The 19542-nt window shown below is 39.1% G+C and overlaps 2 protein-coding genes across 3 annotated transcripts; both read left to right on the forward strand.

Annotated features, from left to right (window-relative positions):
- The first annotated feature begins 6109 nt into the window (after positions 1–6109).
- On the forward strand, positions 6110–15239 carry TMEM9B (TMEM9 domain family member B). The gene is made up of 5 exons (XM_013189018.3): positions 6110–6377; positions 7422–7513; positions 10913–11021; positions 11998–12132; positions 14081–15239. Exons 1-5 carry the CDS (start codon positions 6300–6302, stop codon positions 14234–14236), a joined length of 570 nt encoding a protein of 189 aa, XP_013044472.2. The 5' UTR covers positions 6110–6299; the 3' UTR covers positions 14237–15239.
- A 140-nt stretch (positions 15240–15379) lies between these two features.
- Positions 15380–19278, forward strand: ASCL3 (achaete-scute family bHLH transcription factor 3). 2 transcript variants are annotated; one of them, XM_048070195.2, is made up of 3 exons: positions 15380–16570; positions 16847–16923; positions 18403–19278. In XM_048070195.2, the coding sequence occupies exon 3, from the start codon at positions 18408–18410 to the stop codon at positions 18942–18944; it is 537 nt and encodes a 178-aa protein (XP_047926152.1). In that variant the 5' UTR covers positions 15380–16570; positions 16847–16923; positions 18403–18407; the 3' UTR covers positions 18945–19278. The 2 variants fall into 2 exon arrangements, with proteins under 2 accessions (XP_047926152.1, XP_066853454.1); XM_066997353.1 differs by having other exon boundaries at positions 15380–16923.
- Positions 19279–19542: the final 264 nt, after the last annotated feature.

The following is a 19542-nucleotide window of genomic DNA, read 5'->3' on the forward strand; positions in this document are numbered from 1 at the left end:
TCTCTTTGTATTCTGCAGAGACCACAGACCATTAGACCAGAGTATCAGCTAACCTGAGCAAAGTCACAGAGGTTTTGGCCCCAGTCAGAAACACGTGAGACAAAATTGTGCTGTGTATTTTAAAGAGGCTCAGCACCAGTGACAGAATATATTCAAATGGCTGCTGATGACCAGCCTGCTGACAGGTGAATTTCTCATTAGCCTAGAGCAACTGACATTATAATTAATTGCTTCCCACACTTCTTTGCTGAGTAAAGGCTCCTGTAACAAGTACTGACTTTTTTTTTTTTTTTAACTGAATATAGGGAATAGAAGAAATCTGTATTTACTTTATTTTTCTTTCTGTGTGAATGTCACATTGCTCTCATGTCGACAATGATCGCAACAGTGCTGATTCAATTACTTATTTACATAATCCCTTCAGATTCATTTTTTTATATAATTGATGATACTGAAAAGATTTCCTAGCTGAGGAAAGCAAGCAGGCCAGTTCTGAAAATTAACAGGCTGAACTGACATAAGATGGTAATTTGCATTAGTAATAATCACACTGTAAATGATAAAAATTAACATAAATACTGACTACTCTACCTGCCCTTAGCAACATTCAGTGACACTAAGTGTCCATTCACTTGCAGTGTGAAACAAACACTGCACCCATTGCTTGGCACAGCTGAGACCAATTTTATTATCTCTTAATGTATAAATTTATTTTATAGGTAAGAGTTTTTAAAATATTCTTATTTGAATGTAAATGAGTGCAGCACAGTAAGGAGTGAAAACATGGCTTAGTGTATTGTTTGCTATGGGGATGATGCAGGTCTGGAAAGGATCCTGCAATGGGAAAGGAAGAGCAGACAAACACTCTGCACGTACGCTGCCTGGAAACACAAAGCTCTGTATTAAGTATCTCTGTAAGATGACTGAGCAAAAAAGATATGTCCCTGGAGAAAACCTCTGAAGCAGAGCCTTGGAATTATCAAAGGGAGTGCCAGTAGCTCTTGGGGTGAGGGCTAGCTGTGGAGTCTTGATGATGAAGACAAATATGACAGATGCTACAAATTATAAAAAGCCTACTTCTAATTCAGCGTAGTGTATGAATAGATGTGTAATGTTTAGCTTAAAGAGGCCAGCTCATTGTTGCAACTCTCAAAACAGATCTTATTATGAAAGCACATTTTATTTTAAAAAATAAAAAAATTAGATGTGAGAGCTGATATCCATTAACTTGAAGAGGGTTTATCTGGTAAGGGCTCAGTAAGGAGTGCAGGAAGCAGACTGCACTCCAATAAAGCTCAGACTTCACAGATAAACATTTGAGAGCTCTCTTGAAGATAGAAACCTATCCTCATCCCTTCTGGAAGATTACATAGCTGAAGATCAGCTGCAAATAGGGCTGTTACTGTCAGGGCAATCATTTTTTTCCCCTGGAAATCACCCTTTCTTTACATTTCTAACTTTTCTTTTACAGTGATTTAACAGCATTGCTTCTGATACTGGTATGCTGAAAAATAAATTTAAAGAAAAAATGAAAAAAAATCTAAATATTACAAGAAAAACTTACAGTACTTTTTTTCTTATAATGTGTCCAGCAGTTTTGCTTACTAATTCAATGCTTACTGTTTCCTAGGGAAAGCGCAGACTTTTCTAGAAGAAAAGCTTTTTACTCCCTGCTGCACCAAGAGCCTGAGGAAGCTCCCAGACAGGTCTTGAAGGTCCCAAAAGCTGTTTCAGCCATCAAAAGTAGGATTTTTATTGACTATGTGTTAGAAATCGTTGAGCATGTTAGAGGTGTTCCACATGCATTGATGCCTCTGAAGCTGCACATTATTTACATCAGCTTAAAACTTGATCCATGATTTTCTAAATATTCAGCATGGTTTTCAACTCAGCAGTTGATTTGCCACTCACGGACTATGAGCATGGGTGGTTAAGAAGACAGAGAGCCACCTTCATGCTTCAAACCACTTTCATTGTAGATACAATCATTAAAAAGAATAACTGTTTGGCTAATGCTGAAATCCGATATATGCTTGTTATACAACTCGAGGGGCAATTTTATCTGAATTTTAAATAAAGGTGTTTTTTTGTGTTTCCATAGTAACTCAAGCTTATTTACCAAGATGCCTGATGCACTGTTAGCATTAGACAATTTCACTGTATTAAAACAAAGTATAATAGTACAATTGAGGAGTAAACTATATGTAAAAGATTATTTTAGTTCCTATGAAATTACAGCAACTTACTGGAGGCTGGGGAAGGAGAGAGAGAATAGAATAACTTTTCACAAAGGACTGTATTGCTACTTAGTTTAGGACAGCAAATGGATGTAAGAAAGATACAAAACACAGGCAAGGGGATGGGGACATGAAAATTAGCTAAAACACGTGGTCTGCTATTCCTCTGTGAAATGTGCCAAAGAATCTGAAATAAATGTGAGTGGGTTCCATGGCTCAGCACTGGCTCCTGTGCAAGAGGCAAGCTGGATTCAGTCCTAGCAGCATCAGGTGTTTTTTGGAGTTTTCCTACCCAAGTAGGGAAAACTTCAAAATTGCTTCATCTCCATGTCTCAAGGGATCACAGCTGAAAATGCTGCTTCTCAAGAGCATTTATTTCCCTTCTGAAGAAAGGTTAACACTGATCTTGGATGGAAATAATTCATGAGCACGTGAAAAATAGGGAACATTGCTGTATTTCAGTAAAATTTTCCCAGAGAATATCTACATATAAAGTAAGTTAAGACTCATATAAATTACTCTTGTGTGTTTAGTTATGGAAAAAAATAGTTATCTGTAACTTGAATGTCTCATTTAGAATGCCACTTATTATCACTTTTAATGCAATTTAATACTTCTGTGGTTTTGTGTCCCTATAATGTGCTCTATAGGAACGAGTAATATGAGCTTGATTTTTAAGCTTAGCTTTAACAGAACCAATTTAGCAAGTTTTGCAATTTGTCAGAGACTGTTTAAACAAGGAAAATATTCTCGGTGTCACTGACTGGCATGCGTGGATACAAGCTTTACACGTTTAAAGAGAGGAAGGAGCTAGGACAACGGGTATGAGTTATGTTACACTTGATCCATATGTTCTCTGTCACTAAGTGATCTGTTTCCTCACTCTCCGCTCCAGAAACTATGGGGAAAGTTATTCAGAAAAAAAAATCCTGCAGTAGACATTATAGAAAATGTTGCCTGTGTCTGTTGACCTACGCAACATGGTTTCCTCACTTTGGAAAGCATACAGTGTGTTTGTTGGAGGGGATTATCCTGACACATTGCTGGCATGTTGTCACGCTGTCAAACTCTACATGGTGATGACATTTGACCTGTTAAGAATACGTAAACAGTATTTAGATTTTAGGCTCGTAATCATGATTTGCTCGAAATCCTAAGGGACGGAAGGCCCAGGCGTCTGCATGACACACAGTTTGGGTTTGGTTTCCTACCAATAACTGAGACAAATCCCCTCCATGCTCCAAAAGCCTGGGTAATCTTGGGTGCAGCTGGGGTTGGTACACCAAAAGGCTGTCACAGGCAGACCTCAGGGTTGTGTGCTTTGTTCTTCGTGTAACAAGGGGCACAATATGGCAACACCTCTACCTCCGCCATCTTAAGTAACAAGAGGTACAATATGGCAACTCCACCACCTCACCATCATGAGTTATAAGGACCACAATATGGCAACATCTCCACCTCCGCCATCTTAGGTAACAAGGGGCACAATATGGCAACAACCACCACCTCCACCATTTTGGGTAACAAGGGGCACAATAAGGGAACTCCCACCACCTCCACCATCTTAGGTAAAACGTGGCACATCTGGGCCAATCACTCATCTCCACCACCTTAGGTAAAAAGTGGCACATAAGGACCACCTCCCATCTCCACCTTCTTAGGTTAAATGTGGCACAACATGGCAGCCCCTCCACCTCCGCCATTTTAGGTAACAGGGTGCACAACATGGCAACCCTTCCACCTCCATCTTAGGTAACAAGGGGAACAATATGGCAACCTCTCCGCCCACATCGTCTTAGGTAAATGGTGGCACATCAGGGCCACCCTCCCATTGTTAGTAATAGAAGAAGAAATAATACAATATTGTTTAGTATGTTACATTTGCGATGTACTGTTCCGAGGCTGCGCTTGGAAGATACAAAATATATGTGCAAGGGTAACATGAGAATGCACCAATTCATGATGAGGAGTAAGGAGGATTAAAAGAATGCTCAATTTGCAAGACATCTAGATAACTGGGGCTTCTTGGACTCTGGGAACTGGGTCAAACCAACCTTGCGGTTTGGACTGAGACCAAGGGCTCAGAGAGCATGCGTGAAAAGGAAAGGTTAAAAAGTTCAACTCTGATGAAGACGTCTTACTTCATCCCGACGACCACCCGGACGACCACCAGAGAGTGATACGCAAGCGCAGAAGGACTGATAAGATAATTAGCATACGAAGCGAGGCTAGGTGGAGCTAGGAAATGAATATGCATAGATGAGTTGTGAAACCTAATGCATATGTAGTATCTTAGGAGATAAAAGAGAACTAAGAGAACAAATCAGACGAAGTTAGATTTGGGCAGGCATATCCCTAACTTCCGGCGCCTAATAAAGCACCTTCATATAATCACTTTGTGGATTATGTGTTTTCATGAACGCTAACACCATCTCCAGCATTTTAGGTAAAAAGTGGCTCAACATGGCAACCCTTTGACCTCAGCCATGTTAAGTAGTAAGGGGCACAACATGGCATCCCCTCCACATCTGCCATCTTAGGTAACAAGGTGCACAACATGGCAAACCCCACCCCACCTCCACCATCTTAGATAACAAGGGGCATAATATCGCAACTCCCACCACCTCCACCATCTTAGGTAAAAAGCTGCAGATTAGGGCCACCTCCCATTTATACCATCTTAGGTAAAAAGTGGCACAACATGGCAACCCTTTGACCTCTGTCATCTTAAGTAATATGGGTCACAACATGGCAACCCCTCCACATCCGCCATCTTAGGTAACAAGGTACACAACATGGCAACCCCCCCACCTCCGCCATTTTAGGTAACAAGGGGCAGAATATGGCAACTCCCATCACCTCCACCATCTTAGGTAAAATGTGGCACTTCAGGGCCTCCCCCCATTTTCCACCATCTTAGGAAAAACATAGCACATCAGGGCCACCTCCCATCTCCACCATCTTAGGTAAAACGTGGCACAAAACGGCAACCCCTCTACCTCTAACATCTTAGGCAACAAGATGCATAACATGGCAACCCTTCCACGTCTGCCACCTTAGGTAACAAGGGGCAAAATATGGCAACCTCTCCACTGCCAACATCTTAGGTATAAGGTGGCACATCAGGGCAACCCCTCCACCTCCGCCATTTTAGGTAACAAGGGGCACAAGATGGCAACTCCCAACACCTCCGCCATTTTAGGTAAAAAGGGGCACAAGATGGCAACTCCCACCACCTCCACCATCTTAGGTAAAACGTGGCACATCATGGTCAGCCTCCCATTTATACCGTCTTAGGTAAAAAGTGGCACAATATGGCAAACCTTTGACCTCCACCATCTTAAGTACTATGAGGCACTACATGGCAATCCTTCTACCTCCGCCATCTTAGGTAAAAGGTGGCACATCAGGGCCACTCTCCCCCCCACCTCCACTGTTTTAGGTAGCAAGGGGATAGAACGTGGCAGCCCCTGCAACCTGCACGTGTTTGGTGTGATAAGCACTGAGGGAGGAAGGCTGGGTCAGTGGGCCCCATGACACATTTTATAAATAAAGACTCAAACATTGTTCTGTGCTGAGGATGCTTTATCTGGTGTTTGTGAAAATGCTGGCCAAAAGAAGACCCTTGGGCACCTCCATCACCCTAGTGAGACACAGGTAAATTTACACTCTCAGTTATTGTTCTTCCCAGTCAGACACTGGGGAGTGCTTTTGGAAGGGGAGAATGTTTACCTATGGTTTGAAATGAAAACAGATTCTATTCTATACTATTTTTATTTTTATTTGTATTTGTTAAATCTCGTATATATTTTAGCCCTAATTGTGCTTCCTATTACTAAAAATCCTGGTTTTCGCGTACAGAAGACATAATTTTTTAAACATAGCATCGCTCGCGGTCCCCCTCGCCCCGGAACCAGCCGGAGCCGCCGCAGTTCCGCGGCGGACCGGGAGAGCCAGCGGACGCCGCCCGCCGCGGGCCGGGCGGAAGGCGGAAGTGATGGCGACGGCGCGCCGGGGCTAGGCGGCGGCGGCGGCGGTGCGGAGCGGCGGCCCGGGCCCGACATGGCGGCCGGCGGCGGGGGCTGGCTGCGCCTTTGCTGGCTGCTGGCCGCGCTGGCGGGGCTGGGCGCACAGGCCAAGGTGAGCGCAGGGGAGCCGCGCGGGGCGTCGGTTGTTAACGGTTCCCGTAGGGGCGGCGCGGCGCGGTGCGCGCCGTGAAGGCCGCGGCGGAGCTGCCGGCGGTGCTTTGTAGGGCGCTGTGATCCTGCTGCCTGGCTAAGGGAGAGCGCCTTGGTTTTTAATAGCAAGACGCGTACCTGTTGGCAGGGCGCCTTCATGTCTGATTTTTCTCCTTTTTAACGGCAACTTGCTATTTGAGTTTCCTGTAGCAAGGCCAGAAACGATTTCGTGTATAGCGTGGTCAAGGTTTTCCTGCTGACCTGCACCCATTTGGGGTTACTCTGACTTGATCGTTCAGTATAGTGGTTTATTAGCAATATTTCTTAAGGAATTATTTTGTTTCACTGTCAGGAGTTGCCTTGAACTAGAGATAAGCTAGGTATAACTGTTGTCTCTTGTTTAAAAGTGTCTATCATTTTTCACATTTACTTTGCCTTTGTTTGGAATTCCAGTTTTGTACTTTTCTCTCTACTGCACTGTATCCTGCTGCTCTTTAAGACAAGAGGACCACAGGTTGTGCTAGTCTGTCAAATAGTTTTCTTTACAAAGTTATTTTTGTTGCAGTGATGATAGAATTACCCACAAAAGTTTCTTTGCCAACCCTCACTTGGGATTAATATTCTTTCAAGAATTTCTTGCTTTAAGCTCATCACGGTGTACACTGCTGTCTTCGTAAATTGAATAGTTAAGTGTATCAACATGAGTAACTTCTAAATGTGTGATAATTCATGAAAACAAGACCAAGCATGATTTTTCTTGTGAAGAATGTATTGTATTTGCTGTCAAAAATGTGTTATTTGACAAATTGTTATGTTTGTTACTTCTGTGTCAGTAATTGTGAAAGGCAGCTATTAAACTTGAAAGAAATCCTGAGTTAGACTATTCAAAGATACCTGCAAGTACTTTGCGTTGAACATTTTGTGCATTTCATAAACACAATGCTTTCTGTGTTCTGCCCTATTCTGCATATGATGATTTGGTCTAAGCATGTTGTTTTCGTTATAGAATTCTGAGGATGTCCGATGTAAATGCATCTGCCCTCCTTACAAAGACCATTCGGGCCATATATACAACAAAAATGTTTCACAGAAAGACTGGTGAGTTTGTAATCAGAAATTATAAAGAATCTTAGTGGTTAAAGATGGGTTCTGCTGTGATTATACGTGAGCGTCCTGTAGTGATGCCAGGAGAAATTACATTTCTTGCCTAACGTGTTGAGCCTTTACGTTTAAAAGTATCCCGGAATTCAGCTGTAGCAAGGGACAAGGCTTGAAATCTTTAATTTTTCTCTGTCTTCTGTTTCGGTTTGCTTGTTTACATTCTTGTTTATTTATCATAGAAGTGAAAAGGGGTGTTTTAATTTGAGTTCAGTGATAAGAAATTGCATCATGGCGAGGAAGCATGTGCATGGAACTAGGACTCAGAAGCATTCTCTCTTCTTTCGTCTTGAAACCTGTACTATCATGTAGGGATTGTTTTGGAGCTTTGTTCCTCAGAGTCACAGCCAAAGAATGCAGTTATATGAGATGGCCTGAGCCATCTAATAGCCTATGCTTCCTGCGAGAAAAAGAAGTAGTGCTTTTCTGTGTCACAACAGTGTGCTCTATTTTAGTGTTTAGGCCAGCTATGGCATTTGCTAGACCTCTTTGAGCTGAGGACTGTTGTACATGGGCAGGGTTGAGGGGCTGGGGAAGAAAGAGGGATGACAGTCATTTATAACAGCATATTTTAAAGTTGCATTGATGTCTGACATACTCAGGAATTCTTGGATCAACCTATAAAAATGTGAGGTACATTTTGATATGTTGACTCTTCTTCAGAAACGTTAAGAATTAATAAACGACTTTTCAGTCTGTTGAGTAGCAGAGGGTTAGCAACTTGATTATGAAATTTTCATGCCCCTTAGTAGTCCCACTGAAATAGCTACAGGAATAAAGTTAGTGATACAAATGTGTACAGAGCCATGCCTTAACTTATTAAATTACTTACAGAAGAATTGTAAGAAACATTGCTGTAAATTTCAATCTAAGCTAATGAACATAGAATGTGTTTTCTAGTCTAAAGTATTATTTTGTCCCATATGATTACCTTAACAACGTTAGGCCTACTGACAAATTAAGTTGCAATAGTGAGACATACCGAGAGAATTGCATCTGCAGCAGGCATTTCAGAGCAGCACCATTACTGGTTTTATTGTTTATTACTCCTCTGCAAATGGAAATAGATTTTTTTTTTCAGTGGGTATTGTTAGTGTTTGTCTTACTAGCAGAAAAGACCCCGTTTCCCTTTAAATCGAGATTGGCAGTGACTGAAGGAAACGTTACCTTTGAACTATTCACTAATCTTATGGTGACAGATACTGACGCTTACAGAATCTCAGAAATCTATTTTCCTATCTTAAATCTCATTTTGTTGAGATGATTTTTTAAGAGGCCACCTGGTAACATTTTATGGTTTTGATGATTTGAGATGCCTTCTCGCTGCTTTTAAAAGGCTTGATTGCTGGCTCATGTGCAATGAGATTGATAAGTTTAGTGCTATACTTGGGCTTCTGCATCTTGCAAGTGACTTGTTACTGTGTATTTAGATCAGTCACTCATGACACGAGAGCCAGATCAATTTTTAGTGTCTCTATGAATTATGTACAGTATGATGACTGCTTACTGCCTGCTTGTGCAGACATAAAATAACAAAATAATTTTTAATATTGAACCTGGAGCCTGCATCATGATATTCTTATTTAGGTGTTTCATTTCTTTCAGTGGAGTTGACTGTTCTTCGCACCTCACAGACTAGCAAACAGGGCCTTGTGCTAACATCAGCGTGTGTGGGCTGAGGGTGCTCTGACGCCAATAAAAGCATTCACCATTCTAGCCATGGAACTGTTTCAGGCAGTCCAGTCCTGATGAATGATGCACTAGAAAAGTGTAGTGATGTGTTGGCAAGTACGTGGTATTGAGTTAAATAACCCACTTTGAAGGAAATGTGTTGGCATTTCATGTGTGAGAGGCTGACTGCCTTGGTAGTCATGAACGTGGTGGGAGGGAAGACACCCTGTCTACTAGTGGGATCAACTGGAAATCTGAGCAGAAGCTGCACTTCTGACTAGCCTAGCCTCCTTGATGCTGTTACTGTGGGTACAGGGGAGAATGTGATAAGGCAGAGGCAGCTGAGTGGGAACATCCTTTAGAAAAGGATCAGCCTTTTCCACTTGAAACACTGAACTAAAGAAAAAACTCGCTGATGCTAATATATGATACATTTACAGTAACAAACTTCCTACTGTACCTAAGCAAAATGCAGGCTTTATTCTATACTTAAGCAGCATATTGATGTAAACTTTCAATCTCATGAGACCATAACTTGTATTTTTTGGTTTTGCATCCTAAGTACTGCACTCCTTCACAGAGGAGATTGTAATTCTAATGACAAATAAAAGGAAAAATTGATCCCTCCATTCCTTTCCAGAGATTGTGATGTGACACTCAACAGTTTTAGTTATGAGGAAGAAATACAAACAGAATTGAAGAGATTAACTGGTATCTGGCCATGTGGATTTGCAGCATTTTAATTTAGCCCAGTGCAGTGTTAAATCATAGGCTGCTGGTGTCATATCAGGCATTTAGTTTCATTACCTGCTTCTGACTCTGCTGACATTGAGTTGACAGGGATGAAAGTGAAACATGCTTTTGTTCCCTAAGTGCTCTGCTGAGAGCCTAGAATATTAACTGAACAACCAACCTGAGTCATCAAAAAGATAAAAATTATAAGTTATTGGTGGAAGGAGTTGTCTCATGGCAACTGGATTTTCGTGCTGTGGTATAGAATGTCAGTAATATTGTCAACCACACTTTTTGGCATGAGAAATGTCTTATATTTTGTAATCTTTAAGTCAAAGTAGATTTTCACATCCAGTTCCAGTGCTTAAAACTGAACACTATTTATTCAGTATCTCATTGCTTAAAGAAATAACTCCTCTGACAATGAATTTTATTTAATGCCTGTAAGACCCAGTGTTAAGAAAAAAGAACTTCTGTTCATGAACACCAAGGAGAGGTTAATCTTCTTTTAGATACTGGAAGGCCCAAATAAAGCTCTTTAAGTATGAAGAAAAAGACTGCATAATAGTTGGAATTTATTTTGATCTGAGATGGCAGTGTCAAATGATGCATGTGTGCTGGGATTCTAATCCTTGGATTTGTTATGCTGACAGCTTTATTTCCAGTCAAAATATTGTGTTTAGTTAGAAGGATTTTAAAAACTTGTTTAGCAACTTGTCAGTAGCTGAATTTCTTGTTTAAGTAAAATAATAGTGGAGTAACGATTAAAAAAAATCTTGAATATCTATAATTTAGAACAGCTGTACTTAGCAAAGGTGAATTCTCAGCCAATGTAACGGTCCTGCATGCATCTTAAGATGTGAGAACTGCCTACATAAGGGCAAAGTAAGGTAAAACCAACTCAGAACTGACTGAGCAGTTCCTGTCTTTCTTCAGTGATTGTCTTCATGTGGTTGAGCCTATGCCTGTTCCTGGACCTGATGTAGAAGCATATTGTTTACGTTGTGAATGCAAATATGAAGAGAGAAGTTCTGTCACAATTAAGGTAAACAATGTAATTCTGTTGGTATATGTTAAATCCTTCAACTGATTAGTAAATATATCTATGGTCTTTTAGAGAAACACCCTTTATGAAGGGAAAACTTTTCTAAAGCAGTCTAAGATTTATTTATTTTTCTTGATAGATGTTCATGATTTGTTTTGAGCAATAACGATAACATCAAGCTATAGCAGAAGGAGTAGGCTCACAAACCTTTATCAAAGATCTGCAGTTTTGAAATTAAACTTTATACCTTGCTGAAATTGAGTGTTCTAGGGTATTTTGTCAAGCTTTGGACTTTATATTTTTGTTACTGTTTTAGAGGGTCTCATTATTCAGCTATCTTGCTTGATACAAATTTTCTTTCTATCTTGGCAAGCTACAAAGAGCAAAATCAGCAAAATCAATCATGTTTGCTCTAGCAGGGGATTTCTTTATTCACATTCTCATCCTGTTAGAACCATTGAGCCTTAGTCTGTGTGAATACATTGTGTAGTGCATCTTTTCTTCTACTATACTATTTCTTTTTGGTATTCTAGAATTTTGTTGGTTTTTCTCCTTTCCATTTTTCTTACTGGCCTCTGTGACTGTTTGCAGTCTAACCCGGCAGATGTGTGCTAGAGAATGGAGATCATGCAGGAACCCCTAAATCTGTGACCCTAGTTTAATGCCCCTTATGAACAGTGGTCTGACTGAGGTGAAATAACACCAAATTATTTTAAGATAACACAGGATTTTAATAAGGCCTCATTAAGAGAAACTTTATTTCAAGGTAATTTGTCTGTCCCAAAACTGCAATGCCAATGTAATAAATTGATGGCTCTTCTCTGTGCATGGGTTTTAAGTCATCTGGTGACACTACTAAAGGCCAACAGGCTCATCACAAACTTTGTCTGTACTGTTCCTTTGGTCCTTGCAGCCTGTTGAGAGATTGGGGATGTAATGGCACAACTCTGGCATAAATTGTGTTTGTGTTGTGCAGGTTACAATCATCATATACCTGTCTATTTTGGGCCTACTTCTTCTGTACATGGTGTACCTTACACTGGTGGAACCTATACTGAAGAGACGTCTTTTTGGACATTCACAGCTCATACAGAGTGATGAAGACATTGGGGTGAGTTCACCTGACTGCTTGTATATTTGAGTTAATGTAAAGATGGGAATGATTCATTGTTACCTAACTGTTTTGAACAGCTTTTTTTGCATGGCAGTATAAATTCCTTTTCCTGAAGGGAGAGGATGGTCTTCACAGGAATCAGAAATCTGTATGATGACTGTGGAAGCCACTATTTCATTTTTCACTGGGCTAAAAAGTAGTCACGAGGACTGCTTTTGTTACCCTGCCTCTATACACAGATTCTGTCCTAACCAAAGGAACAGAGGAATGGAAGTAAGCTCATATAGGAGGTATGAATTCTGGTATGTTGATGATCAATACAGTCTCCCTAGAGATCAAATTTTATACAAATTGGTTACAAAAGCAAAGTATATACTGAGGGGTTTCATCTTCTGTTGCTCTGGTTTGGATTTATTGATGCTAAAAATTCAAGAAGGAATAATTGTAATGAAGGAATATAGTGACTGATGCTGAAGTAATTTCTTTGTATTACAACTGAAAATTAGAATGTGGTAATACATTCTCACAGATCAGAGAAGCCTTTTTCATGAGGAAAAGGAGAATAGTTCATCAATGGCAAATGAGAGGGCATAGTTTCCTGTCTCTTACTGTCCTTTGCCATCTTCAGCACACTGTTTTTGGCTTCAAATAAAAATGGAACAAAATTTTCTTTAGTACCACTACAGGAAGGGAGTGCAAGAACTTATGAAACTTTGTTGGAAACCGTGAGACGCTTTAGTATGGGGAAGACTGGTGTGAGTAGGTTATTTTTGTCTTGAAGAGGGACTTAGAGTAGTATGAAAATACAGACTATCGCTCTCTAACTGTATGTAGTTCTATGAAGCTGTTGAATCGGCATGCTTGGGAAAGTTATTGCCATAAAGTAATGTGGGGAAGGTATTCTAAACAGCAGTGGGGTTGGTGGTTAAATGTCAGTGTTGAGCCACATGAAATGCTAAAACAGTGCAGAAGTCTCAGCATCAATGTACTTTTTATACTGAGCCCTTAAGCAGCACTGTTTCTACTGGTAAAGTACACATCAGATGTGGCATAGCCTTAGAAAGAATTTCTGAAACCAAACCCAGTCTATGAAACAGGAAGGCTTTCCGTCTGCGTAACCTAAGTCTTTCATCAGACAGGAGCACTTCATAGTAAGTACTGTTGAAATAAATGTGAGCTAATCAGAAAGATTAGCATTTATTTAGTGTCTTACAATAGAATCCTTAAGGATGTTTTTGTCACTCCTTCAAGATAATAGCCTTTATTAGCTCTGCCACCTTTTGGACTTTGTCCAAAACATCTTGACAACCAAATAAGTTCAATTCCAACTCTTACTATTTATAACGTGATTTTATTTACTAGTAGAAAATACAGCTTTGCAGATACTGTTGGAAAACAGAGAGAGTAAATATTAAACAAGCCCTCAGTTATTGTTGAGCTCTGTCACTTAAACAGCTGTATTTACACTTTGCTTTTGGACAGCTTGGTACAATGGCTTTAGTTTGGTAAACACTGGAGTGTGTTGGTTTTACATAGGATCTTTGTTTGAACATCCTGAACCACCTTACAGTAACAGGCCGAGAAGTGGCAGTGAACTGACTCTGTAATTCACGGTTAAAGCGAAGTTAAATGAAGCGCTTTCATGACATTAACAGGAGGTCCCCGGCATCTGGGTCTATTCTAGATTTTTGTCCCCAACAGCTGATAATGGATGCAAGACTGGTTTGACTGTGCCATGAAGAAATCAGTGGATGTTACTTTGAATGAAAAGTTGAAGAACTGTTTTAACTACAAAAACTTGCTTTGTCATCATGGCTAACTAGCTGGTTAAAATAGCTTGTTTTACCTTAAAAACCAAAGCAAAAAAACACCAACAAAATAAAACCTTCAGTTTCATTGCTCGTTGGAATTGCTGAGGTCTAACTATTGATTTTTGTCATTCCAGGATCACCAGCCTTTTGCAAACGCTCATGATGTGCTGGCTCGTTCTCGGAGCCGTGCCAATGTATTGAACAAAGTGGAATATGCCCAACAGCGCTGGAAGTTACAGGTCCAAGAGCAACGCAAATCTGTTTTTGACCGTCATGTTGTGCTGAGTTAATTGTCTCTCAGTAGTAACTCCAAGGAAGTAAAGCAGACTAATTGAAAGAACTGACTTATGTCTTCCTGATCCTACCACTTCAAAGGGGTTTTCATAAATGGTTCGTTACTGATTTGAAAAAATAAAAATAGTGCTTAAACTTTGAAAGAATGTACTAAGAGTGGAAGCAATTAAAAAGATTAGTTAATCAGAAGCTAAAAACCTTTGCATTTTCAAATGGCTCTTACTGATAAAACTGAGAAGAAAACAAACCGTGAGGTAGCTTTGTTTGCCACTGTGGTACGTTATTCACAGTTGTGACTTTATGGTGATTTTTAACTATATATTTCTCTCTACTACTTACGTGGTTAAAAAGTACCTGGGAACACAGTAACTACTTACAACTCACTAATCACTTTATGTAAAGACCTTTTGTAAATATACTTGGATTTTTTCTGCTGACTAATGCTAGGTACTAGAAATCTAAATCTTGCAGTGTAGTTTTCACATCAGAGAATGAACTCCTGATTGGTTGTATTCATCATTTGGTTTCTTGCACTCATACTTTCAAGGTGCTTGTATGTCAAGTGATGTTTGCAGATTTAAGGCAAAACTTAAACGGACACTGACTCGTTGAGCTGCATACTTGAATTACTGTGATGTAGATAAACTCAAATGCAGTGCACATCAAGACAGTGTTGGCATTTTGTTCTATTTTGCTTTAATAGTTTAATATATTGTATGTGTATGATATCTCTTTAAAACAATCTTCTCCCTTTCTTTTCATGGGTAAAGTCTCAGGAGATATATGATGAAATATTTATTATAAAAATCTTTATGCGTTTGTCTGGATTGATGGTGTAAGGCACGTACTTTCTTGAGCACCTGTCATCTTGGGAGTTAAGTGTATTTTTTTATCTGTGATTCTGTACTCATTTCTCTTAAGAGGTATACAGTTGCTAGATGACTAACTTTCATATATGCCCTTTGGAATGTAACAATTAAAATGGATTTTTGAAAAACAGATGCGCATTATCTATATGTCATCATTTTTCTCCCTCATTACCCTGCATGTAGGTTCCACATATAAAAGCACTTACCTGAAAATGCATCAGAGTAGAAATATGAACTTGTTCAGTGCTTAGATAAGGGAAGTGACTCACCAAATTGCTAATTGAAAAAAGTTTTTAATTCCTGGCTCAAATTTAGCTAGGCATGTGTAGTTATGCTATTGTATTATAACAATTTTCATTTCCAGTGTTGAAGGAAATGGTAACATGGAACACTGTTACATATTGCCAGGTACAGTTTTGGCTTTCTTAATTGACAGACATGGAAACAGAGTAGCATGGAAAATAGACAGTACTTGTATATGTAACTCAAGTGTAGAAATGTAGTTGCCCCATAACAACATTGGTATTGACTACAGCTCTTTGGCAGATTCACTAACGGAATTTTCCAAAATTACAGGTATAATGAAGATTAAATTTGAGGGTATTAAGCTAACTGTGTGTTCTCACCTCTAATCTGGAGACAAATACATCACAAATTTCTTCTAAATAAGTGTTCATTTTCTTAAAGTGGAAGCTATGAAAATGCGTGTTTATGCATTGGCATTCTAGCTAAAGTGTAATACTTGTACCAAGTATCGAAAACTTACTTTGTGATGTTAACATGAGGTAATATCCGCTTGAAAGAGCTGTAGGCAAAGGTGCTGTGAAGCATCTTTGGGCTTTCTGACTCCTGGCTTTTGCCTAGAGAGTAATAACAAAGGCCAGTGCAGCGCATTGCTCTTCCCTTTTAACCCCCAAGAGGGTATCTGAGCAGTTTCTTTGCCCCAGAGAGCATAAAAATGTGGGAGTAAGGGCTAATACTTGGGCTTAATGTTGAAGGCTTGAGATAGAAAAGCAGAAGTGTACTTAAAAGTACTTGAAATAAGCAGATCTTGTGAGATGACCATAAAATGTAACATTAGTTTAATCCATACTCTTACTGACATTTGTGTTCATTGTAATGGTGAGTATTTACCTAAATTCTAGCTGATTGTTATAATTAGGCAGTAATGTGTGATATTCCAATAAATGAAAATACTACTTTAGTAAACTGCAACAGTATGCATATAGGAAGTAAACAAAGTACATTCCTGTTTTACTTTTTCAAGTGATCCTGTTTTGTTCAATACAGTTTCAAAATTCCTGGTCCCTAATGCCAAGTCTTGTTGTCATCATAGCTGTGGTGTGGGTAGAAAAGACAAACCAGAAATAAGCAGATCTAACTGTAAGCTATTTTGCGTATTGTCAATTGGCTATAAATTGCAGGAGTCATCGACTCAGCGGAACAAGCTTCATGATTCAGGTAAGAGACTTACATATTGCTGTATGTAGCAACAGATCTTCACTGAATACCAGTGTTTCTGTAAATCACTTCTATCAGCTAGTCAGTGCTTCTGTAGCTTTCTAATTGTGTTTAATATGATTTGTTTTTAATATGATTTTTAATATGTTTTAAATTTGTTTTTAATATTTGTTTTTAATATTCATATTTTTAATATGAGTTGTGTTTAATATGATCACTTATTACATTAAGATACAAGAAAACTGGAATGTTAACTTTTTTTTCCTTAATATTCAGGTATTTTCAGGTGTTATTCATCAGTCTTAAAATTAGCACGTCTTGTTTCCTTGGATTTTACTTTCATCTGAAGATTGGTGAGTCTCTAGTCTAATTGGAGGATGATTCTAATGCCTGAATTTTGCACTATGTGCAGACAGTAAGGCAACAGATAACTGTTTTATTTAACGCTACTATACAGTGGAAGTGTCACTACTAAGCAATAAATGCTGCAAGTATCTCATCTTGAGGGGCTGTGTTGATTCTTTGTTCTTGCTGTATAGTTGTTTTGCTGTAAATGTTTTTTGTGATGTAACAGGCTTTTTCATTCTGACAATGTTTTTAAGTTGCTACAGTACAAAATTTTGAGAGTAATTCAACTTGTGTTAGTAGAAAAGGGAAAGATGACTGTCTACTACTGTCTACTACTTCCATTTTATAATGAGTGTATATATTCGTCTCTGATCTTTCAGCATGTTTATTAATTTAAAATGAATCTGTGCATGCTGTCAGCCTACCTACAGAAATACCCGTTTAAGATGCATGTAACTTTCTGTCTTGTCTAACAGCATGCTATAAATGAATTCTTAACTCACAGGATTTCTGTAGTGAGATCCATTTTCATTAGAAAAACAGATGACACTGAATACAGATGTATTTTGATGGAGTATGTTGTTAGAATAGGTTCATGAGCGAAAATTCCCTATTAAAAGTGGCAGGTGTGAAATTATTGGAAAACATTAAAATATCTCCGTATCCTTGTGAAGGATGAAGAGAATCCAAATAATGTTCCAGAACTGTTGTCTGAGCATTGGAAGCTTTGCAAGGGTTTTGTGAGTAGTGGAATCTCAATGTTTCTAGTAACCTAGTTAATGTTCATGTGCTTTTTCTGTTACAGAGAGTGTAATATGACCTAAGTGTTTCAGAAAGCGATGTATAGATGAGGAAGGGGATGGCAAATAAAGAGCATTTTTGGATAGGTATTGTGTTGGCAAGTACTGCTTGCAGTCAGTGAGGATGGATCATAATACTTTTTAAACAGTGAGGATGGATCATAATAAATCTCTAAACTTATTCTAAAACTTTTATGAAGAGTGGCTTTAATACATGACACACATAAAATTAAGATTGAGATCCCTCTTTCCCTGATAAGTTTTCTATCTAGTCAAGATAGTACAGTGAGTGAGACATCAACTGAATAGAGAAGAAAAATATTTTGTCTTTGAAAGCTTTTTGGTATGGGTGGGGAGTCTGCTACAGGAATTATCAACAGAACTTTTTTAAGGAGGATTGGGTGGAGAGAATGCCTTCAGTGTTGGCCTGGTTTGTCTGTTGTCTGTAAAGATACAAGTTTTGGTGGATTCGAAGCAAGGTAGACTTACATGGGGTTCATAAAGGTAGATCTTTATTTCTAAAGCTGAGAGGAAAGGAAACTGTTTGCTGTGTCCTTTAGGAAGTTTTAGTGGCCTTTTTTCTAAAAATCTTAAAATTACTGAGTGTTGGTAAGTCCAGGTGAGTAGTTTTTTCTCTTGTTCAGTATGAGTAGTTTAAACTGTTGTGTAATTATGCATTTCCAGGTTAAATGCAGAACCTGATGGATGGCAAAAGCTACTGTAACGTCATGGACAAGTTGTCCATCTGTACTGACACTCAGTGCATACAGCTCACTAGGCCTTTCTGTGCAGACCCGTTGGTCACATTTCATGTGTACCCAGAAACACCAAACCAGGTCACTTGCTCTGAAGATGTGTCATTCTTTCCTTTCATGTCTGAGCATCTCATCACAGAGAACTTCTACAGTGAGCCCTGCGGCTTTTCCTACCAAGTGCCCCATTCCAGTTACAACAGAAGTGAGTACTCCTATGGGCCAGCATTCATCAGAAAGAGGAATGAGAGGGAAAGACAGAGGGTTAAATGTGTCAATGAAGGTTATGCTAAACTGAGGCATCACCTACCTAAGGAATACATAGAGAAACGGCTTAGCAAAGTAGAGACACTCCGTGCTGCAATAAAATACATTAGCTATCTGCAGTCTGTTCTGTACAGTGATTCTGTGGCGGCAGAAAAGAATGTCATCAAGCCAAGTCAAGCACCTAAAACAAATAAAACCAGTGTTTGAAGACTATCTAAACTGTTCCTAACCAAGCAAAGGATACCTTGTCTTGGAACCTGATAGCTACTACTATAATTGTTAATAAAATGAACATTCCTGGAGCATGTAGGAGCAGATCATAATACACATCAGTATCAACCCACAGAAAGGAATTTCAATTTCATAGATACTAACTGCACTCGGAGTTGAAAAATCTCATCTGAATGGCCTAAGGTAATTCATGGAAGTTGGAAATCACATCTAAATTGTTACCAATCCAAAAATATACATGTGAAGTAACAGTATGTATTGTCACAGACTGCATGCTTTGAAATAAAATAAAATCTTTCCATTGATGAGACTGAGATTCCTTCAATTTTCTGTAATGTTACTGGTTTGCTCTCTCATGCGCCTTGAAAGAATTTTGCTCTAATTGCCAGTGTTTCTGTTACAAAGCAAGGAGGTCTTTTTAAAGGTTCCCAGGAATGTTGTTAGAAGCCATTAGAAAGGATAACTTACTTTAAAAGAATAACTTAGTCTTTCCCTGTCCCCCAGTCTCTTTCTCTGTATTATTTGGTGGTTTCAGCTAATTGGTCTAGAACAGATTTATGTGAAGATGGTGATT

This window comes from Anser cygnoides, chromosome 5, assembly GCF_040182565.1.
Source record: "Anser cygnoides isolate HZ-2024a breed goose chromosome 5, Taihu_goose_T2T_genome, whole genome shotgun sequence".
In the NCBI taxonomy this organism is placed as follows: Eukaryota; Metazoa; Chordata; class Aves; order Anseriformes; family Anatidae; genus Anser; species Anser cygnoides.

Coding starts and splice junctions, on each gene's coding strand:
- TMEM9B (XM_013189018.3), top strand. CDS start 6,300: ATGGCGGCCGGCGGCGGGGGCTGGCTGCGCCTTTGCTGGCTGCTGGCC. Junction 6,378..7,421: donor GGCTGGGCGCACAGGCCAAG/GTGAGCGCAGGG, acceptor TTTTCGTTATAG/AATTCTGAGGATGTCCGATG. Junction 12,133..14,080: donor AGAGTGATGAAGACATTGGG/GTGAGTTCACCT, acceptor TTGTCATTCCAG/GATCACCAGCCTTTTGCAAA.
- ASCL3 (XM_066997353.1), top strand. CDS start 18,408: ATGCAGAACCTGATGGATGGCAAAAGCTACTGTAACGTCATGGACAAG.